We start from the raw sequence: 22,878 nt of genomic DNA, 5'->3' as shown, positions 1-22,878 counted from the left end.
TCACATTCCAACACAGGCAATATTTACATTTGTATAGTTATGACAAAGCTGTTTTAGAATTGCTTTCACATACATATTATTTTTGAAACTAACATTAATGATATGATGTTAACAAATGAATTATTGTTATCCCATTATATGAGTGAATAAACTAAGGAATAAGGCAATTTTAGAAGGTAAAAGGTCTTAAAACCAGTAGAATCCTAGATTAGGAATCAGATCTTCTCTGACTGCTGAGCCAAAATTATTTCCCATTACAGTACTTCCACACTATCTTTCTGTATGAGTTTGGAAAGACACCTCTTGATGAACCTTTTCTTAAATCCCTAAATTAGAAAGCATTAATCTCTGGGGCACCTGGGTGGTTCAGCTGGTTGAGTGTCAAACTTTGACTCAGATCATGATCTTGTGGTTCATGGGTTCGAGCCCCATATCAAACTCACTGCTATCAGCCAGAGCCCACTTTGGATCCTCTGTCCCCTTCTCTCTTTGTTCCTCTCCTGCTCGTGTTCTCTCTCTCTCTCAAAAATAAATAAACATTATAAAAATATATTTTAAAAAAAGAAAGCATTACTCCCTCATTGGAGTTCCTAGGGTGCTTTCTGCCTCTCTTTTGGTACATGTCACATCCTATGCTCATTATAGTGTATATTATTATTTTACTTGGAATACTACAAGTTCCTGAAGGGCAGACACCATGACTTATATATTTTTATTCCAAAGTATGTATAGCACAGCACCCTGCATATAATAAGAGCTCAATAAACGCAAGTTGCAATTTCTGTAACCAATGAGCAAATGAATGCATTGGTTACCTTATTAACCTACTTAAGTTTCTTATCCTGGCTTTTGAATAACTTAGTGTTGCATTACCTTGCATATAGTAGTAAGAGAAAAAAAGCCACATTCTACCCACAGGTATAAATAAACTTGGTCCAGGTATAAACAGGAACTAGTAGGTAATTGGAGATTTGGCTTTTCTATCAAGGTTCCCTGGACGTAGTCTTAGCAGCACATACAGAGTTTCCTTAGAGCCAGAAGAGACTGTCAGTGAGCCTCCTGGGAAGAAGACATGGGCAAGAGGCAGGTGAGTGTTAAATATATTCACCTGCCTCAGCTCCAGTCTTGTCTTAGTGCTGCAATACCTATCATGCAGTTTAAGCAGAGACCAGATGTGGACCTCTAGGAAGTACAAAAATATGCAAACCAGTATATTTTTCCATAATTAGTGCATACATCTGCAGAACTTTCCACTCTTGAAGGGAAGGCAGGTGGAATATGGTAAGTGGTTGAAAATTCAAAGTGTTATTGGTTGATCCAATCTTGATCCAAGAAAGCTCCAAGGAAGATGAGGAGGAACCTGGGAAGAGTGGCTGCAAGCACCATTATTGGGAAATGGGTATTGTGGAGAATGAATGGGAAAATGAAGATTGAATACCTCTTTACCCAAGGTTGGGGAAATGTGGGCAGCTGTGGGATCTTTCGGGTACTGGACCAGGCCCAAAAGATATATTTCTTATTCCAGAAGAAGTCTGCCAGTGTCTGTCTTGTGTCTTGAAAATAAGCACATAAAATACTGGAAAAAAGTTCTATAGTACAATGAAAGGACTTCTTTCCTTAGATACCATAGAGACCCCAGAACTTAGTGCTTTCAGTTCTAAAAAACAAGGAAAATAGTAAGAAAGAATTCTTCATTTCTCCATGATACAAAATAGAACCCGCTGAGAGGAACATCCATGGCAGACAAAGTAGAGGGGATTATGATGTAACAGGGGCATACTTGAATATATGAGAGTAATATGCTAAGGAGAGGATAAGAGAGAAAGCATGAGTGATCTGTAACTCAGAGCTCTTCTAAGATACTATAGCCCTGTTCGGGAAATTTGGCTTCCCTCATTCCCCCAGAGTACAACAGAAAAAAAGATGAGCAAAAGAGAGAGAATGGAAATCTATATGTTTATATGAACACCTGTGAGTAGCAGGTATGAGTCTAGTGTGACATAATATAATAACAGCTAACACTTAGAAAAACCACGGGCCAAGTCCTATGTTAAGTGCTTTCTGTGCATTATCACATTTATTTTCACAGCAAACCAGTACGGTAGGCATGATTAACATTATTCTACTTTATAGCAATGGATCTTTAAGTCCATAATTGTTGAATATTCTGCTCATGATGACACGCCTAGTAGCTTGTTCTGACTCTGAAGTCAATGCTCTTAACTATTATGCAAAGGTAAATGTGTGGGAAATTCTGTGACTGATGGTGGGAATGTGGAATGTTATACATATCCTGAAGGAAAGTCTCTATATTCTTCCTGCTGAGACTAGAACATGGGAAATCTCACTATTTTCTGTTCCCAGAACTAGTTGCTTTTCTCGAGGAAAAGAATTATGTCAAAGGCATTAAAAAACTAGGCTAGAAACCACTTTCTATTTTTTTTTTCTTTTTCAACGTTGTTTTTTTTTTTTTTTTTTTTATTTTTTATTTTTGGGACAGAGAGAGAGAGCATGAACGGGGGAGGGGCAGAGAGAGAGGGAGACACAGAATCGGAAACAGGCTCCAGGCTCCGAGCCATCAGCCCAGAGCCTGATGCGGGGCTCAAACTCACGGACCGCGAGATCGTGACCTGGCTGAAGTCGGACGCTTAACCGACTGCGCCACCCAGGCGCCCCTAGAAACCACTTTCTAATGAACTACTTTGGGGTGATAGTGTTGGTTGGAGGCCTGGAGGTAAGGTACAATCCTTTTCCACCCAGCAAGCAGTACTGAGCTCTGCTCATGTGTGTTGCTATGAAAAGGAGGCAGTGGTGTCCATAATATGTATTTCAGTGCCTCGTTCTTTGCCCCTTGCCCTGAGCCATGGCCAGAAGATCTCTAGGCCAATGAGTCCCTGATCAGCCTCCCACTCTCTATGTGTCAAGAGAAGGGTATGGAGGACAAATTTGTTTGTCAGAAGGAGTAAACAATGTTCAAAAGGCAGGATCTGACCTCAGTCTTTATGGATGAGTGCGGTATTTAATAGAAAGACACATTCATTTATGTGTTTTCAAAAGATATTCTGTGACCACAGATTAAAATAGTTGGGCTACCTCACAATATTCTTCCTTCCAGCTTTGTAAGATCTGCCTGTCCTTACATTTTATTCACATGCCCTCTTGCCTCCCTTCTCCTTACTCCTCTAGGAGAACCTGAAACAATGGCTGATATTTACAGACCCAATCTACCAAGTTACCTGAGACCAGGGTCATATCCCTGGTTTTCAGACCGAATGGGTATGTTTGCTGTGACAGTACCCTGGGTATATAAGCCGAGGGTATGTCCAAAAGATGTGTATCCTGATAGATAGATAGATAGATGCCTTCTGCCAGCAACATACCCTGAATTCACATTCCTCTGCCCCTGATCTACTTCCTGTGGATCCCAAAGCTCCAAGGGATTCATTAATTCACTTCTTAATCTATATTCATTTAATATTCATGTGTTTTCCAGTCACTGTCCTAGGCATTGGGCTCACAGTCATGAAGGCCAGAGTCTTTTTTCCCAAATTTTATTGAGATGTAATGGACATATACCATGTAAGTTTAGGGTGTAGAATGTGAGGATTTGATACTCATATATGTTGTAAAATGATTATTGCAATAAGGTTAGGCAAAATCTTCATCGCATCACATAATTACCACATTTTTGTGGTATTTACTCTCAGTAACTTTCAATTATATGAAACACTTAAGATTTACTCTCAGTAACTTTTAAGTATATGAAACTGTATTGTTAACTATAGTTACCTTGATGTACATCAGATCCCCAGAACTTACTCATCTCATAAGTGGAAATTTACCCCCTTTTACCAACATCTCCCTGGATTTTGGAAAACTGCAGTGTAATGTAGAGAAAACTCAATGCGTGAGGGGGTTGTGCACTGGGGGCAAATGCTTTTGAGGCACTTGACTGAGTTTTGGTGAGATGTCTCCTAAATGGAATCTTAAATCTTGAATCAGCTGATAAAGATTAGGGGATGGGCACAATAGTAAGAGGGAAAAGTGTAAGCAAAGTATGAGACTGATTGTAATGTGTTTCGGGAGCAAAAACTACTTAAATATGTCTGGATCATGGAAACCATTTACAGGGTCACAAGAGATGAGGCTAGAGAAATATATAGGGATCAATATATGAAGTGCCTCCTATATATGACATTGAAAACATTTCCATTTTTATCTGAAAGCAACTGGAGAGTCATTAAAGAACTTTCCAAGAACTATTTTCTATTTCCACAAATAAATTCTGAAGAAAGTGTGCTGATCAAAGACCAATGGCTCACCCAAATACTAAACTTTGAAACTGTTTCTGACATGATCTTATACTTCACATTTCCTTTAGGCAGGAAAGAAATCTTTGTGAAATGACTTCCTAATTAAACAGAGATCTGGAATGAACAAAGGAGAGACCATCTATATTCATTGACAAAGGACCTGGGAATGACATGAATAGTGACATTCAAATATTTAATCAGGTGAGAGGGATGGGAGTGCATTTTGATTCTGGGAGACTTTCATAAAAAACAACAAAAAGCCTTAATGGAAATGTGTGCTTGCACATTTAAAAGTGACTTTGTTTTAAAAGAAGTTATTTTATGAGTCATTTGGAGGAAAGTCTGATTTACTAACATGTTGGTCTCTTGTCTGATAGCATAAGCATCTCCATTATTTGTAGTATTGTTACAAGACTCCAATACTCCTCAGTACTTTTAGTCATGCTGGGGAAAAACATCACTCTGGTCAGTGAATTCATCTTGGTGGGCTTTCCCACTGCCCCATGGCTACAAGTCCTGCTCTTCTTCCTCTTCCTTGTGGTCTACTTGCTGGTGATAATAGAGAATCTTATCATCATGCTCACTGTTTGGATCACTGGCTCCCTCCATAAGCCCATGTACTATTTCCTGAGTAGCTTGTCCTTTCTGGAGGTCTGGTATGTCTCTGTCACAGTCCCCAAGATGCTGGATGGATTCCTTTTGCAGAAACGGCGCATCTCCTTCACAGGTTGCATGACCCAGCTCTACTTCTTTATCTCGCTCGCCTGCACAGAGTGTGTGCTTCTGGCAACCATGGCCTATGACCGCTATGTGGCCATTTGCCACCCTCTCCAATACCCAGTCATTATGACCACAGGTTATTGTGTACAGCTGGTGGCGTTCTCCTATGTAAGTGGTTTCATGGTCTCTGTCATCAAAGTTTATTTCATTTCACATGTTGCCTTTTGTGGTTCTAATGTCATGAACCACTTTTTCTGTGATATCTCGCCAATCCCTAAGCTGGCTTGCAAAGACATGTCCACAGCTGAGCTAGTGGACTTTGCTTTGGCTATTGTCATTCTTGTCTTCCCACTCATCACCACTGTCCTTTCCTATGTATACATTGTCTCCACCATTCTGCGGATACCCTCCACCCAGGGAAGGAAGAAAGCCTTCTCCACCTGTGCATCCCACCTCACTGTGGTCATAATTTATTATACAGCCATGATTTTTATGTATGTTCGGCCCAGAGCTATTGCATCATTTAATTCCAACAAACTAATCTCAGCTGTGTACGCAGTCCTCACACCCATGCTAAATCCCTTCATCTACTACCTTAGAAACCAGGAAGTAAAAAATGCTGTCAAAAAGACCATGGGGGTTGGGCAGTGCCTCCTGCTTAGCTAAGCCCTGCTGCCTTGAGGAGGAGACAGTGTTTCAGCAAGGATATCATTCCTATGACACTTTTCATGATTCTGCTCATTAGTGTTATTCTATAGATCTACATTCTGAAAGAAATCACAGCATGGGATGAGAGGAAAAAAATTAAAACTAGGAACAGGACACATTATATATTGCTTTAATCTTGAATTCATTTTAATACATACTGTATATATATTTTATAATTACTTTGAAATGACAGAGTAATAACTATTTGACATATAAGTTGGTGTTATTATCACTTTACATATAATAAACCATTTTATTCCTAAAAGAGCTCTATGAGTTAAGTATGATTACTTGCGTGATCTTATGGATCAGGACACTGAAACACACACGGAGAGGTTAAATAAGTTGTTCAACATTGCATACTTTTTTTTTAAGTCTATTTATTTTGAGAGAGAGAGAGAGGGAAAATGAGCAGGGGACAGGCTGAGAGAGAGAGAGAGAGAGAGAGAGAGAGAGAGAATCCCAAGCAGGTTCTGCACTGTCAACACAGAGCCCGATGCAGGGCTTGATCTCTCAAAGTATGAGATCATGACCTGAACTGAGATTAAGAGTCAGACACTCAACTGACTGAGCCACCAATGACTGACAATGACAGACACTCAACTGACACGTGCCCCCAATCTTGCATATTTAATAAATATAGAAACCATTATTTGATAATGGAGTCTAGTTCCACAATCTACTATATTAGATTCTCTCTATATCTAAGAGTCTGTGATAGTAGCTCTAGGGGCACATTAGTTAACACACACTGATGCCTGGAAGGAACAAGCAATACAATTCCAATCAGTAAGATATAGGTAGATGTGATGATAAGTGATAATAGTGTGGTAGTGGTGGTGGTGGTATTGGTGGTGATCATGCTATTTGTTATTGCACATTAATAATATTTTTATCATTTCACAATTTTTTTCCAATTTTAGCCTCCTTCTAGGACTGTAACAGCTCATTTCTCATTATAGGGATGGGATCAATAGTTTTATGACAGATGAAATGATTTGTATTACTACAACTTTTGCAGTTGATATGTGTCTCTTGAGAAACTGTCTTCTGGCTCTTGAATTCTTGTGGCCTTCCACACTGTAATATGACTATTATCAGCAAACAAATGGAATATCATTACATCAATGTATGTTAGTGCTGAAAGCCTCAATACATCAATATAAAATATGACCTACACATAAATAAGCTTAAAAGTGCATACACATTTTTCTAAGACACATGAGATTGTTAGATACCATTGAGGGATCTGTTGATTAGAAAAAGAAATGTACCAGGGAGACTTCAACAGAATTGAGACTGAAATTGAGAAAAAACTGAAACTAAAATATGAAAAAAAAAATCAGAAAGGGCTACCTTGCCTCTCTGTATCTTAACCTATTTTAAGTAGGGATCAAAATTGGTCTTCTGATTGTTGAATGTTAGTTTTTCTTATATGTATATTGCTCTTATAATGTTACTTTACTACTTAAGAATTCTCAATATGAATTAAATAGGACCTACTCTTCCTATTTATTATTGTTATTTTAGAATCATTCTAGCACTCATGAACCTCAATAATATCTGATCTTTTCCCCACCTACACCAACTCAGTTTTATTTTTTACTGATCCTCAAGATGAAACATCCATTTTGATCACATTAGTCACCTTAAAGTACTCAATACTTACAATATAATAAGTCTTATATTGCTTAACTTCATTCATTCATTATTTTTTGTGCCCCTATTGTTTGGACTATGACGACCTATGAGGATATACTGGTCAACAGCAACAACAACAACAACAAAAATAGACATAGATTCTTCTTTCAAACAGCTCAGAGACAAGTGGGTAAGATAAAGGCATGATTATCTTCAGTGTTATAAGTGTGGTGATGCAAGTACAGAGAAAATTTTTCAACAGAAGTAACATTTAGGCTAACACTTGAAGGAATTAGACAAATGAAAAATGGTGGGCAGTAGTGAAGGTCAAGTGTTGCAGAGATAGGAAAGGCCAAGGGACAAGAGAAGTAACAGCACACTCAAAGACCTGAAAGATGATTAGCACCAAGTGACATGAGGAAGAAAAAGGCCACATGAGGAAATAGATTCATGTTTACCTACCCAAATCTTACCAATTGTTGGATTTTCTTACTATCCAGATATAGGCATATAATAAGTTCTATACAGGCATTTTCAGTTTCTGCAAGTACTAGATCTTCAGCGCGAATCACTTCCATCAGGTCAATGGTAGTCACTGAGAGAGTGAAGCAGGGACAAGTCCTCAACTGCAGCACCTGTTCATTATTATTGATAAATGTCCGTTTGCATTTGATTCCTCACTAGATTGTGAATTCCTCTAGGGCAGAAACCAACCTTTTTCATCCTTGAGTCTACAATGCCAGCCACAGTCCCTGACACTGTAGGCAACTGTGCTGGTTATTCTCTATCCTCTCTCCCAAGTCATCTAGTCTTTGCACCCCTTTAACCCTCTGTGTACCCCCCAACTCTCAGGGGGTGGGAGGAATTGATTCCATGAACTGTATAATTCTGGCTCTGTTGGCCTCCAATTTCCAATTTGGTTGGGCCGATATGAGACACCAGTAGGAAACTGAAGGATGCCAGGCAAGAGATGATTCCCTGGGTGGGTGACTGGTAATAACTACAGGTCCTGCAACAAGGGCACCTCTTCAAGGCTGCAGCCACCACTGGGTTTCTGCACTGCTAATCCTTATGTGACTCAACATTCTTTGTTGGTTGTCATCACCTTGCCTAACCTCAGTGAATAGTCATGGCATTTAATTCTACTCAAAAATTTCAGCAGATATCTCTTTCTGTTTCTTGCTGGAATTCTGACTGATATGGCACTTGATAAATATTAATCAAGTTGAAATAAATCTCATTAGGAATGCTTGGAATAAACATACCAGTCTAAAAACTCGTATGTGTTTAGATTTTAAATCAATAGTATCGCATAAGCAAACATTGCTTTCTACTTAAGTATGATATATGACAGAACTTGAATTAAACCATTGGGGTGCCTGGGTGGCTCAGTATGTTAGGCATCTGACTCCTGGCTTCGGCTCAGGTCATGATCTCATGGTTCATGGGTTCAAGCCCCACCTCAAGCTCTACACTGTCAGTGTGAAGCCTGCTTGGAATTCTCTCGCTCCCTCATGCACTGCCCCTGTTTTGTGGAACAAAACCATTTGTTCCACACTTAATTTTTCACATATTTCTCCATAAATACCTTCTACTTTTCTTCCATTCACATGATACCACTGCCAAACTGAACTGATTGAGACATCTGAGCTAACACATTCAGCAAATTTAAACTCAGATGTTGAGTATATTGTTCCCAGTTCTTCTGCCATTTATTGTAAGACTGTATACTCCATTAGGAAGCACTTAGTTCCTGTCAAAAGTAGCTTAAGTTGGTTTACTTACCGCACAGAACTAATCCCTTACTCTTTCCTTCTTAGGTTGCACTTCTTTTCTTCTCAGACTAAGTTAAACCATATTTTAGGGTCTGTAAAAGAATTTCCCCAATATGTTTTTCTAGGTGCTTCTAACTCATTCACTCAGGTTTACTAATAAATAACATAATCGGGCTTTTAAAACAGTCTCACTGGCAATTGGGTACCTGGGAAAATAATTGAGAGGCAAATATTTAGCTTAAGCCTCTGACATTTCCAGTTGTTGGCTTCTAGTTTTAGTTAAGTTATTAGAATTTGGATTTCTTTGAGCTTCTGTTTCCTCATCTGTGAAATATGGGTCATAACATCTACCTTTAAAAGTTGGCATGAAGATTATATAAAAATGAATATATGCGATGAAGGATAAAAATCATATGACAATCTCAAAAGATGCAGAAAAAGCATTTGACAAAATTCAACATCCATTTATGATAAAAACTCTCAACAAAGTAGGTTTAGTGAGAACATAACTCAACATATTAAAAGCCATATATGAAAAACCCACAGCTAACATCATACCCAATGGTGAAAAACTGAGAGCTTTTCCTCTAAAATCAGAAACAAGACAAGGATATCCACTCTCACCACTTTTATTGAACATAATACTGCAAGTCATAGCCACAGCAATCAGCCAAGAAAGAAGTAAGAGGCATTTATATGCATAAATAAGAAGTTAATCCATCACTATTTGCAGATCACATATTATGCATAGAAAATCCTAAAGACTCCACAAAAACCTACTATAATAATAAATAAATTCAATAAAGTTTCAGGACACAAAATTAAAATCCAGATATTAGTATAATTTTTGTACATGAATAATAAAGTAGCAGAAAAAGAAATTAAGAAAACAATTCCATTTACAATTGCACCAGAAAGAATAAATATCTAGCAATAAACTTAACCATGGAGGTGAAAGACCTGTACTCTGAAAACTATAAAACACTGAGCAAAGAAATTGAAGATGACACAAACAAATGGAAAGATATTCCATGCTCATGAATTGGAAGAATTAATATTGTTAAAATGTCCATACTACCCAAAGCAATCTACAGATTCAGTGAAATCCTTAACAAAATACCAACAGCATGTTCCATAAAACTAGAGCAAATAATTCTAACATTTGTATGGAACCACAAAGACCCCAAATGGCCAAAGCAATCTTGAGAAAGAAAAACAAAGCTGGAGTTACCACCATACCAGATTTCAAAACAGACTACAAAGCTGTAGTAATAAAAACAGTATGGTACTGGCACAAAAATAGACACACTGATCAACAGAACAGAATAGAGGGCCCAGAAATAAACACACACTTACATAGTCAATTAATCTATGACAAAGGAGGCAGGAATACATAACTGGGAAAAGACAGTCTCTTGAACAAATGGTATTGGTAAAACTGGACATCTACATGCAAAAGAATGAAACTGAACCACTTTCTTACAACATACACAGAAATAAACTCAAAATGGATTAAATACCTAAATGTGAGGATTGAAACCATAACACTCATAAAAGAAAACATTAGGCGGTAATTTCTTTGGCATCGGCCATAGAAACATTTTTCTGTATCTATCTCTTCAGACAAGGGAAACAAGCAAAATTAAACTATTGGGGCTATACCAAAATAAAAAGTGTTTGCACAATGAAGGAAACCATCAATAAAACAAAAAGGCAACGTGCTGAATGGGAAAAGATATTTGCAAATTATATATCCAATAAGAGGCTAATGTCCAAAATATATAAAGAACTTATACAACTCAACACCAAAGCAAAACCCCAAATAATTTGATTAAAAAATGGCAGAAGACCAGAATAGACATTTTTCCAAAGAAGACATACAGATGGCCACAGACACCTGAAAAGATGCTCAACATCACTAATTTATTTGATAATAAATGCAAATCAAAACCATGATGATATTCTACTTTATACCTGTCTGAATGGCTAAAATGAAAAAGGCAAGAAATAACAAGTGTAGGTGAGGATGTGGAGAAAAAGGAAACTTCAGGCACCCTTGGTGGGAAAGTAAATTGGTATAGCCACTGTGGAAAACAGTACAGAAGTTTCTCAAAAAATTAAAAACAAAGAATTACCAGGGGAAGTGTCAAGATGGTGGAGTAGTAGGAAGACCCTGGGCTTGTCTTGCCCCTCAAACACAGGTAGATCAACATCAAATCATTTTGAACTCCTAGGAAATCCATTTGAGAATTAGAGAACAATCTTCACAATTAGCAGGAGAGACTATACCAGATACACGATGAAGAGAAGTGAATCAGGGAGAGAAAAGCCACAGTGGCATGGAGGGGAGGGAGCACTTTTCAAGGGGAGAAGATGAAGAGAAAAGGAGAGAGGTGGGAAGAGAGCAGCATATAAGGTTTGTGCAAGAAACACACACCTTCCCCAAAACCATTGACTGGGTGAGTCGAGAGAAGCTGACTATCGCAAGTTTTTGTAACCAGAGGAGGATAAATTCTGAGGTTTTAGAGGTCTGTGCCATTTGCTAGAATCAAGCCAGGTGGGTGGTGGTGCTTCTGGGGAGAAAATGGAGGGTGGAGGCCCAGGAGTGGACAGTGGATAAAATGGTGTCGGTATCCCCTGGGTTGCACTGGTAAAGAATATTCCCCTTCTTGAAGTACCATTGGAAGAGGGTATATTGCCTTTCCAAGGACCAAAGACCTGGTGGGCACCATTAAGTCACCAATGGAGGACAGAGCTGGGCAAATAACCTGGCTGCAGCTTTTCACTCTGCCTTACCATAAACTCCAGGCACCTGTGTGACCATGCACTTGCTTTTCTAGGACAGAATGGAGCCAGGTGCAGTGCTGCATGGCTCTTCTCTAGAGGAAGGGATGGGTCAGTGCCTTGACAGGTCCTTTAAGATTTACAGCTTTTAATCCCAGCTGCATGCTAGAGATAAAACACAGGAGCTGTGGTGCCAGGTGTGCCAACTGCCCAGACACAGAGTGAGTGCAGGGGTTTGATGGAAGCCTGAGACACAGGAGGGGAGATTGTTTGCTTTTCTGTGAGGGCTTCCTGAACAGCAGCAGGCACTAGCAACCCTCCCTGGGAACAAGAGAGCAGGGTGACACCATCTCCACTTCCCCTCCCCCAGCAGAGTCAGTGAGCAACACAGTGCCCCCAGTGGAAGCTGAAGCTGTTTACACCAAACCCTGGCCTCCTGCACCCTGCAGGTGCATCTTTACTAAGGCAGGTCTGACTGTGAACCAGCACAACAGGCCTCTCCCTCAGAGGATCAACACAGGCCCCCCGCATGCACCATGTCTACTGATCATAGATGTTCTGATGTGTCAGCTTCAGTTCTGTTGGAAATAGGGCCAGCCTTCTTCTTTTTAATCAGTCTTATAGTTTTTTGTTCATTTGTTGATTTTTTAATTTCCTTTTCTCATTTTTTGGATCAGGCTTCTTTCTTTCTTTTGAATCAGGCTTACAGGTTTTTGTTTTCCTGCTTGTTTGTGTTGTTGTTGTTCCTTTTCCTTTTCCTTTTTGCTTTTTTTTGGGGGGCATCAGGGTTTTTTTAAAAATCAGGCATATTTTAACAAACAAATCAAAGCACACCTAGCTAAAGGTCCAAACACTCTCCACTGCAAGCAAGGAGGAACTCTGCAGAGGACTGACCCATGGAAAGAATAGCCAAAATGTAAGAGCAGAGTGCACACAGTATATATCAGAAACATTTCCTAAAGCACCAGGTCCTGGGTGGTGTATGACCTCTTCTTAATATAGATTACCTTCAGGAGCAGGAAACATAATAAACTTTCATAACACTCAAAAGACAGAAACCTAGACAAAATGACAGCAAAATGGAGGAATGCTCCCCAAAAGAAAGATCAAGAAGAAATCACAATCAGGGATTTGCTCAAAACACATAAAAACAATATATCTGAACAAGAATTTAGAACACAAATTATAAGACTACTAGCTGGGCTTGAAAAAAGCACAGAACACACCAGAGAAACCCTTGCTGCAGAGATAAAACACCCAAAAACTAGTTAGGCCGAAATAAAAGTCTATAACTTAGATGCAAAACTGACTGAATGTAATCACAACAAAGACACAAGAAGCAGAGGAAAGAATAGGCGAAATAGAAGATGAAATTATGGAAAATAATGAAGCTGAAAAGAAGACGGAAATAAAACTATTAGATCACAAAGGTAGACCTAGGGAATTCAGTGACTCCATAAAGCACAATAATATCTGTATCATAGGAGTCCCAGAAGAAGAGTGGAGGAAAGGGGCATAAGGTTTATTTGAACAAATTATCCCTGAGAACTTCCCTAATCTGGGGAAGAAAATAGGCATTGAAGTTGAAGAGGCACAGAAAATTCTCCTCAAAATCAACAAAAACAGGTCAATGCCAAGTGACCTTTCATGTATCACAGCGAAACTTGCAAAATACAAAGATAAAGAGAGAATTCTGAAAGCAGGTAGGGACAAAAGGTCTTTAAACTATAAGGGTAGACACATAAGGTTAGCAGCAGACCTGTCCTGTGAAACTTGGCAGGCCAGAAGGGAGTGGCAGGATGTATTCAACATGCTAAATGGGAAAAACATGCAGCTAAGAATACTCTATCCAGCAAGGCTATCATTCAGTATAGAAGGAGAGATAAAGAGTTTCCAAGATAAGCAAAAACTAAAGGAGTTCATTAACACTAAACCAGCTCTGCAAGAAATATTAAAGACCAAAAACAACAAAGACTAGAAAGGAACACAGACAATCTATAGGAACAACAATTTTATAGGGATTACAATGGCACCAAGTGCATACCTATCAATAAATACTCTGAATGTAAATGGACTAAATGCTCCAATCAAAAGACACAGGGAATCACAAAGGATTAAAAAAAACAAGAGCCGTAGATATGCTATTTACAAAAGACTCATTTTAGACCCAAAGACACATCCAGATGGAAAGTGAGGGGGTGGAGAAGCAGTTATCATCCTAATGGACATCAAAAGAAAGCCAGAGAAGCCATAATAGACAAACTAGATTTTATTTTATTTTATTTTATTTTATTTTATTTTATTTTAGACAGAGAACAAGCAGAGGAGAGAGGTGGAGGAGGGAGAGACAGAGAGAAAGAGAAAGAGAGAGAGAAAGAGAGTATCTTAAGCAGGCTCCATGCTCAACACAGAGCCTGATGTGGGGCTCAATCCCACAACCCTGGGATCATGATATGAGCCAAAATCAAGAATCAGACACTCAAATGACAGAGCCACCCAGGTGCCCCTAGACAAACTAGATTTTAAACCAAGGAGTGTAATAAGAGATGAAGAAGGACACAATATCATAAAAAAGGGGTCTATCCAACAAGATCTAATAATTATAAACATTTATGTCCTCAAATTGAAAGCACCCAAATATAAAAATCAATTAATAACACTTAAAGAAACTCATTGATAATAGTACAATAATAGCAGAGGACTTTAACACTCCACTTACAACAATGGACAGATCATCTAAGCAGAAGATCAATGATAAATGACACACTGGACCAGATGGACTTAACAGATATATTCAGAGCATTTCATCCTAAAGCAGCGGAGTACACATTCTTCTCAAGTGCAAATGGAATATTCTTCAGAATACATCACATACTGGGTCACAATTCAGGCCTCAACAAATACAAAAAGATTGAGATCATACCCTGCATATTTTCAGACCATAATGCTATGAAACTTGAATTCAACCACAAGATAACATTCGGATAGACCACAAATACATGGAGGTTAAAGAACATCCTATTAAAGAATGATTGGGTTAACCAGCAAATTAAAGAAGAAATTTACAAAATGCATGGAAGCAGGGGCGCCTGGGTGGCGCAGTCGGTTAAGCGTCCGACTTCAGCCAGGTCGCGATCTTGCGGTCCGTGAGTTCGAGCCCCGCGTCAGGCTCTGGGCTGATGGCTCAGAGCCTGGAGCCTGTTTCCAATTCTGTGTCTCCCTCTCTCTCTGCCCCTCCCCCGTTCATGCTCTGTTTCTCTCTGTCCCAAAAATAAATAAAAAACGTTGAAAAAAAAAATCAAAATTCATGGAAGCAAATGAAAATGAAAACACAACAGTCCAAAACCACTGGAATGCAGCAAAGATGGTCATAAGAGGGAAATATAGAGCAATACAGGCCTTCCTCAAAAAGCAAGAAAGTCTCAAATGTACAACCAAACCTTACACCCAAGAAAGCTAGAGAAAGGACAGTAAATAGAGTCTAAAACCAGCAGAAGAAAGGAAATAATAAAGATCAGAGCAGAAATAAATGATACAGAAAACAAACAAACAAACAGTAGAAAAGATCAATGAAACTAGGAGCTGGTTCTCTGAAAGAATCACCAAAAGTGATAAACCCCTAGCCAGAGTTATCAAACAAACAAACAAACAAACAAAAGACAAAGGACTCAAATAAATAAAATCATAATCTAAAGAGGAGAGGTCACAACCAACACCACAGAAATACAAACTAATATAAGAGGATATTATGACTAATTATATGCCAGCAAATTGGGCAACCTGGAGGAAATAGATAGATTCCTAGAAACATAAACTACAAAACTCGAATGGGGAGAAGTAGAAAATTTGAACAGACCCATAAACAGTGAAGAAATTAAATCAGTTATCGAAAATCTCTCAACAAATAAGAGTCCTGGGCCAGATGGCTTCCAAGGGGAATTCTACCAGACATTTAAAGCAGAGTTAATAGCTATACCTAAACACAGAAATGAAAGGAAAGCTTCTGGACTCATTCTATGAAGCCAGAATTACCTTAATTCCAAAAACAGACAAAGACCCCACTAAAGAACAGAATTACAAGCCAATATCCCTGATGAACCTGAATGTAAAAATTATCAACAAGGTACTACCAGCAAATCAATTCAACAACATTAAAAGAATGCTTCATCATGATCAAGTGGGATTTATTCCTGGACTGTAGCCATGGTTCAATATCTGCAAACCTTAATGCGATACACCATATTAATAATAATTAAAAAAAGGATAAGAACCATATGATCCTTTCAGTAGATGCAGAAATAGCATTTGACAAAATATAGTAACCTTTCTTAATAAAAACCCTCAAGAAAGTCAGGATAGAAGGAACATACCTCAACATCATAAAAGCCATATATGAAAGACCCACAGCTAATATCATCCTCGATGGGGAAAAACTGAGAGCATTTCCCCTGAGATCAGGAACACAACAGAGATGTCCACTCTATTGTTGTTCATCATAGTATTGGAAATCTTAGCCTCAGCAGTCAGATAACAAAAACAAATAAAAGGCATCCAAATTGTCAAGGAAGAAGTCAAACTTTCACTTTCATCTTTGCAGACAAAATGATAGTCTACATAGAAAACCCGAAAGACTCCACCAAAAAATTGCTAGAACTAATATATGAATTCAGCAAAGTTGAAGGACATAAAACCAATGTACAGAAATTGGTTGCATTTCAATACACCAATAATGAAGCAGAAGAAAGGGAAACAAAAGAATCAATCCCATTTATAATCACCACAAACCATAAGGTACTTAGGAATAAACCCAACCAAAGAGGTAAAAGATCTGTGCTCTAAAAAGTATAGAACCCTTATGAAAGAAATTGAAGAAGACACAAAGAAATGGAAAAATATTTCATGCTCATGGATTGGAAGAATGAATATTGTTAAAATGTCTATACTACCCAAAGCGATCTACAATTCAATGAAATCCCTATCAAAATAACACCAGCATTGGGGTGCCTGGGTGGCTCAGTCGGTTAAGTGACAGTCTCTTGATTACTGCTCAGGTCATGATCTCATAGTTTATGAGATCGAGATGGAGGCTGCTTGAGATTCTTCCTCTTTCTCTTCCCCTCCCCCTCTTGCACTCTCTCTCAAAATAAATAAATAAACTTAAAAAATAATAACACCAGTGTTTTTCATAGAGACAGAACAAACAATTCTAAAATTTGTATGGAACCATAAAAGACCCTGTATAGTCAATATAATGTTAAAAAAGAAAACCAAAACTGGAGGCATCACAAAACCAGACTCCAAGATGTACTTATACAACACAACACCATACAACAAATAATTTGTTTTTAAAAAGGACAGAGAACGTGAATAGATATTTTTCCAAAGAAGACTTACAGATGGCCAACAAATACATAAAGAGATGCTCAACATCACTCATCATTTGGAAACGCAAATCAAAACCACAATGAGATATCACCTTACACTTGTCTAAATGGCTAAAATAAAAAAGACAAGAAGGGTGCTTGGGTGGCTCAGTTGGTTAAACATCTGACTCTTGGTTTCAGCTCAGATCATGATCTCACGGTGTGCAAGTTCAAGCCCCACATCAGGCTACTCTCTTTGCCCCTTCCCTGCTCATTCTCTATAAATAAATAAGTAAACAAAAACAAACTTAAAAAAAGAGAGAGAGAGAAAAAGACAAGAAATAACAAGTGTTAGTGATAAGGGTTCCCTGAGGCAGTTGTTAGTAATACAGTTTTGGGGTCTCTTCCTCTGAACAGCAGGACTCCTTAGGTTTAGGGTAGAACCGGGAATCTGACTTTTTAACAAGCACCCAGGTGATTCTCACCTTCGTAGAATAGTAGGACTATAGCTAGGAGGTGAGGATTAAATAATTAGCCAAGCTACTGATTAATATAAGTGAACAAATATTTGGTGAGGTTGTGGAGAAAAAGGAACCATGTAAAATTGATATAGCCACTGTGGAAAATACTATGGAAGTTCCTTAATAAAAAAAAACAACAACACCACATGATCCAATAATTCCACTACTGGGCATTTCCCAAAGAAAACAAAAATGCTAATTCAAAAATATATATGCACCCCTATGTTTATTGTAGTATTACTCACTATAGCCATATGGAAGAAACCAAAATGCCCATCAATAGATGAATAAAGAAGATGTGGTACATATATATATATATGTGTGTATATATATATATATATACACACATATATATATATATACACACACACACACACACAATGGAATATTACTCAGCTTTATAAAAAAGAATGAGATCATACAAATTATAACAACATGGATGGGTATTATGCTAAGTGATATAAGTCAGTCAAAGAAAGACAAATACCATATGATTTTACTCATATGTGGAATCTAAATAACAAAACAAATAAAGAAAGAAACAAACAAAAAGCAGAATCATACCTGTAAATACAGAGAACCAACTGACACTTGCTAGAGGGGAGGGGTGTAGGGGCAAAACAGATGAAGGAGTGTGGTAGATATAGGCTTCCAGTTACGGAATGAGTAAGTCATGGGAATAAAAGGCACGGTATTCAGAACACAGTCAAGGATAACGTAATAGTGTTGTATAGTGACAGATGTTAGTTATACTTGTGAGCATAGCATAACCTATGAACTTCTGGAATCACTATGTTGTATACCTGAAACTAACGTAACATTGTGTGTAATCTATGCTCAAAAAAATTGTAATGGTTATATGTGAGCATATCTGGCACAGTGTTTGACACATACTGTTTTAAATTAACAAAATACACTTAACAAAATACAAGATAAACAGTATTGCTCACAATATCTTTAAGACTTGGGAAGGAGTCCCAAGTCTTCCATGAAGCTTTCCTTATTTTTTTCTAACATCAAGCTTTTGCTTATTTATCCCCACACTATTAGAAAGAAACGATCTCTTCCTGTACTTAACTCCTATTTGGTGTGACAATATCTTGGTATAGCATTCTTCTAGCCTCTGTCTTATACTGATAATAATTCAAATATACATATTATTTCTCATACTAGATAGTAAGTTTCTTACACCATAGATATTTCTGTATATTCACAATTACTAAATATTTATTTATTATCTATTCAACAGTCAATAGATATTTGATGAGTAAATCCCTCTCTGAATGTATGCCATACTCTCAGTTGATAGTCACAGTGCCCATACCTTCTAAATCTTTTGCCATAGTTCCAATTTTTAAATACCCTATTCTTTCAAATTGTTTGATTTTTAGACTAGGTAAATATCATAGATTAGTTCTTCATATCCATTTCAATACTTTCTAACATGCTGAGGCTGGAACTTAAAACTAAAGTTTTCAGGTTTTCATTCATGTTTAGGTTCCTGTCTTGTGTTCATATGAGACTTTGATTCACACATTAGTAACGTAGAGAGGGAGGCAGAGTATGGGACATTCATTTATCTGATATAAAGTATGGCCAAAGTTTGGGAGCCAGTAGATTCTGGTTCATCAGCCCTGCAAAGGAAGCAGCAGCAACAGCAGCAACTTTCTCTATTGTGACTGAGAGGAGGGGATCCTGGAGGCTGAACATTGTTCCTGGGGCTCGCCTAATGTCCCCTATGCCAACTTTCACAATGATTTTAAAGAACCAAATTCTCGGGGCGCCTGGATGGCGCAGTCGGTTAAGCGTCCGACTTCAGCCAGGTCACGATCTCGCGGTCCGTGAGTTCGAGCCCCGCGTCAGGCTCTGGGCTGATGGCTCGGAGCCTGGAGCCTGTTTCCGATTCTGTGTTTCCCTCTCTCTCTGCCCCTCCCCCGTTCATGCTCTGTCTCTCTCTGTCCCAAAAATAAATAAAAAACGTTGAAAAAAAAAAAAAAAAAAAAAAAAAAGAACCAAATTCTCTTTCTACTTCAACTAGCTAAGGTGAATTCTGTAACCTATAACAGAACACTGACAGATATAATCACCCTGGAAAAACTGCTCTATATTCTTTTTTGTTTGACAATTGGAAATATGATAGCATTTAATAGAGTTATTGGAAGCATTAAATTAGACAACACATATGTGAAGTCTTTAGCACATAACAGGCACACAACTTATTGTTAGTCTCTGTTTTCTGCAAAGAGTTGATCTTGCTCCTATGTATTCACAGATGTCCTTATCACCCTACTGACAGCATCCTTGAATTTTTAAAATAGAGATGACCTTACTCATTTGATTGACTAGGGTATTTGGGGGCAAAGGAATTAAAGTTTAGAATACTTCAAAGGTTTCTGGCATGAAACTTCAATGGCATGAAAGCTTCTACTTTCTAAGATATCTGGAATTATCCCAGAGTTCCAGTGTTTCAGTTATTGATAAGCAAATTAACCAAACCAATAAACTTTATGAATTGACAGAGCAGGGTTCCTTATAAGCCTAAAGGGAAAAATACCATGTAAGCTCCACATTAGATGAATGGTGAAAATAACCACATAAATATAGTAATAACTATTTTCTGATTGAATTTCATAATTATTTCACCTAAATTTATTTTTGATAAATATTAATTGAATGGATAAACTGATATATTATATAACTGTGTGTTAAAATAAATCCACACATTAAAAAATTATTGTTATTCTTGCTCATGAATTTTAGTCAAGAAAATACATCCACATGAATGCTATGTAGATGACACCAAAATTCTACTTACGTTTGGTGGTGTTAACTCTAATAAAAAAAAGTATTTAACAGAGAACTAAGAAAAGTTCCAAATATTGGACAAAGCCTTCATCTGCTGCTACCACACACTTGCTGTTTTCAAAGCGAGACATATGCAGAGGGAATATTACAGGCAAAGACACATGCTGTCACATCAGATATGTGTCCTCAGTCTCTTAATTGATAAGCAGGCCTGGATCAGATCTGAGACACAAGGTCATTTCTTGTTCTGCTGACAAGTCTCAACAGCCTCTTTGTACTTCCCCCCAGACCCACAATGGCCCTCAAGGTCTTAAAACTTTGATAGTTAAAGGAGGCATGGAAAGATTAAACAAGCAAAGAGGTTTTAATCTAAGGTTTAGCGTGAAGAAGCCATCAGCTGCCTGTTCTATGTGCCCTTTGCCTTGTCTCCTGCCCTCCTTTGCTTGGGATCCCAGTTTATTTTCTTCTTGGATCTCTAGAAATGCATATTCCTCCTTCTAAAACATCTTCCTCAGATTATTCTCAATAACTATTCACATGAAACACAAAAGAGAAGAGTATTATATGACATTTCAAAAAGAGTCAAGATAAGAGAATTTTCCTTAAAAGATAAGAGAATTGGCTACTACTAAATTTGCTTTACCCACCAAAGCTTGATACCTAGCCCTATGTGTAGTCGTTTGTCTTCCATGCTTGGGAGTACTCTTCTCTTGAGTGAAAGGAATAGAAAGAAAGTTGTGCTTCTCCCTAGAGTTTACTGTACTGTTAACACTGTTCAATCATCTTTTGTGTATTTTAAGCCTCTCACTAGTACTTTCTGAGTAATTTTAATGCCTTAAAGTCCTACATCATGAGTAATAGTTATTTCCCGAACAACCAGAGAGAAGGAAAATCAAGGCTTGCCAAAAGGATTAGGATGAATCACCAGGCTGATTTGCTAGGAAGACGTTGTTCTCTGTTTCCCCATCTGATAATCATATAGCATCTTCTTTGTTTGTTGACCCTCAGAGATCACTAGGGAAATGTCTCTAACTTCTTTGTCACTGTTGCTCTTGAAAATCCTATAGCACTTGTGAACCAGGTCTCCAAGGATGTGTCTTTTAAAGAATGGTTGTCTCTACTGAGCAGTGGTCTTATTGCATCCTTGACCTGTTCAGCTATAGGTTCTGCCTGAATAAGGTCTGTGGGAAGAGTCAACATGCAAAGCCTGCCCAAGGTCAGTGGCAGGGAAACAGAATGAAAGCAAGAGAGAGAGGAATGGGAAGGGATATACCTCAAACAGCTATGGAGAAAAAACATACAAAACTGAAAAATTGCTCTCCTTTGGACTATCATCCAACGGGGGCATCCAACAGTCCCAGAAGTAACCTTTGCATTTTGGTTATATTGCATTTTTTTCAACCAATAGCAGAGTAATTTTTCATTTCTTTATAATCCATCTGGACCCCAAAGTCTTTCCCAGGCAAGGAGAATTACAAAGTCATGGAACTCTTGAGTTTCATAGAGAAACAATTTTCCAGGATTTAGATCAGCCTCTTTTTTATTTGCTTTCCCCTTTCTTTCCCTTTTCCTTTCTGTAACTTATCTGCAAATCCTTTCAGGTGGAGAGGCAACACAGGCCATATTCTTTGAGTACCTCTCCACAGATCTGGCCACTGGGCAACTGAACCAAGGTCTCCAAGCCAGACTCAACCAAGATGACCTACTTCACCCAGCGTCCTAAAGAGAAGTAAACAATGCACTATGGTGAGACATCTAATCTTTTTTATGTAGATTTTTTTTAATGTTTTGCTTATTTTTGAGAGACAGAGAGAGAGACAGAGTATGAGCAGAGGAGGGGCAGAGAGAGAGAGAGGGAGACACAGAATCTGAAGTGGGCTCCAGGCTCTGAGCTGTCAGCACAGAGCCCGAAGTGGGGCTCAAACCCACTATGAGCTCATGACCTGAGCCAAAGCCAGATGCTTAACCAACTGAGCCACCGAGGCATCCCAAGTAAGACATCTATTCTTAATTAAATATGATAAACTATTTACTTATTGAGTGCCAACCATGCATCAGGACCTGTGCTAGATACTAGAGATAAAAGGACAAACAAGATGAAAATGGATAAAATTGGAATTTTCAAGAAGTTCACAAATATAGTAGTGGTGAAATGTAAGCAAAGTGATACATGTTATCATGATTATGATGCTCTAAGTTCCAAAATGTTACAAAACCAGATAGCTAGGGATGATGGGCAGGAGGTAGG

General features: G+C 38.2%; 1 protein-coding gene across 1 annotated transcript; it reads left to right on the top strand.

Annotated features, from left to right (window-relative positions):
* Nucleotides 1-4,754: 4,754 nt before the first annotated feature.
* Nucleotides 4,755-5,699, top strand: LOC131487410 (olfactory receptor 6B9-like). Its single transcript, XM_058688089.1, has one exon. It carries the CDS (start codon nt 4,755-4,757, stop codon nt 5,697-5,699), a length of 945 nt encoding a protein of 314 aa, XP_058544072.1.
* Nucleotides 5,700-22,878: the final 17,179 nt, after the last annotated feature.

This window comes from Neofelis nebulosa, chromosome 10 (genome assembly GCF_028018385.1).
Source record: "Neofelis nebulosa isolate mNeoNeb1 chromosome 10, mNeoNeb1.pri, whole genome shotgun sequence".
In the NCBI taxonomy this organism is placed as follows: Eukaryota; Metazoa; Chordata; class Mammalia; order Carnivora; family Felidae; genus Neofelis; species Neofelis nebulosa.
The sequence above is the reverse complement of the archived record's forward strand: the minus strand, read 5'-3'. Positions and strand labels throughout refer to the sequence as shown.

Coding starts and splice junctions, on each gene's coding strand:
- LOC131487410 (XM_058688089.1), top strand. CDS start 4,755: ATGCTGGGGAAAAACATCACTCTGGTCAGTGAATTCATCTTGGTGGGC.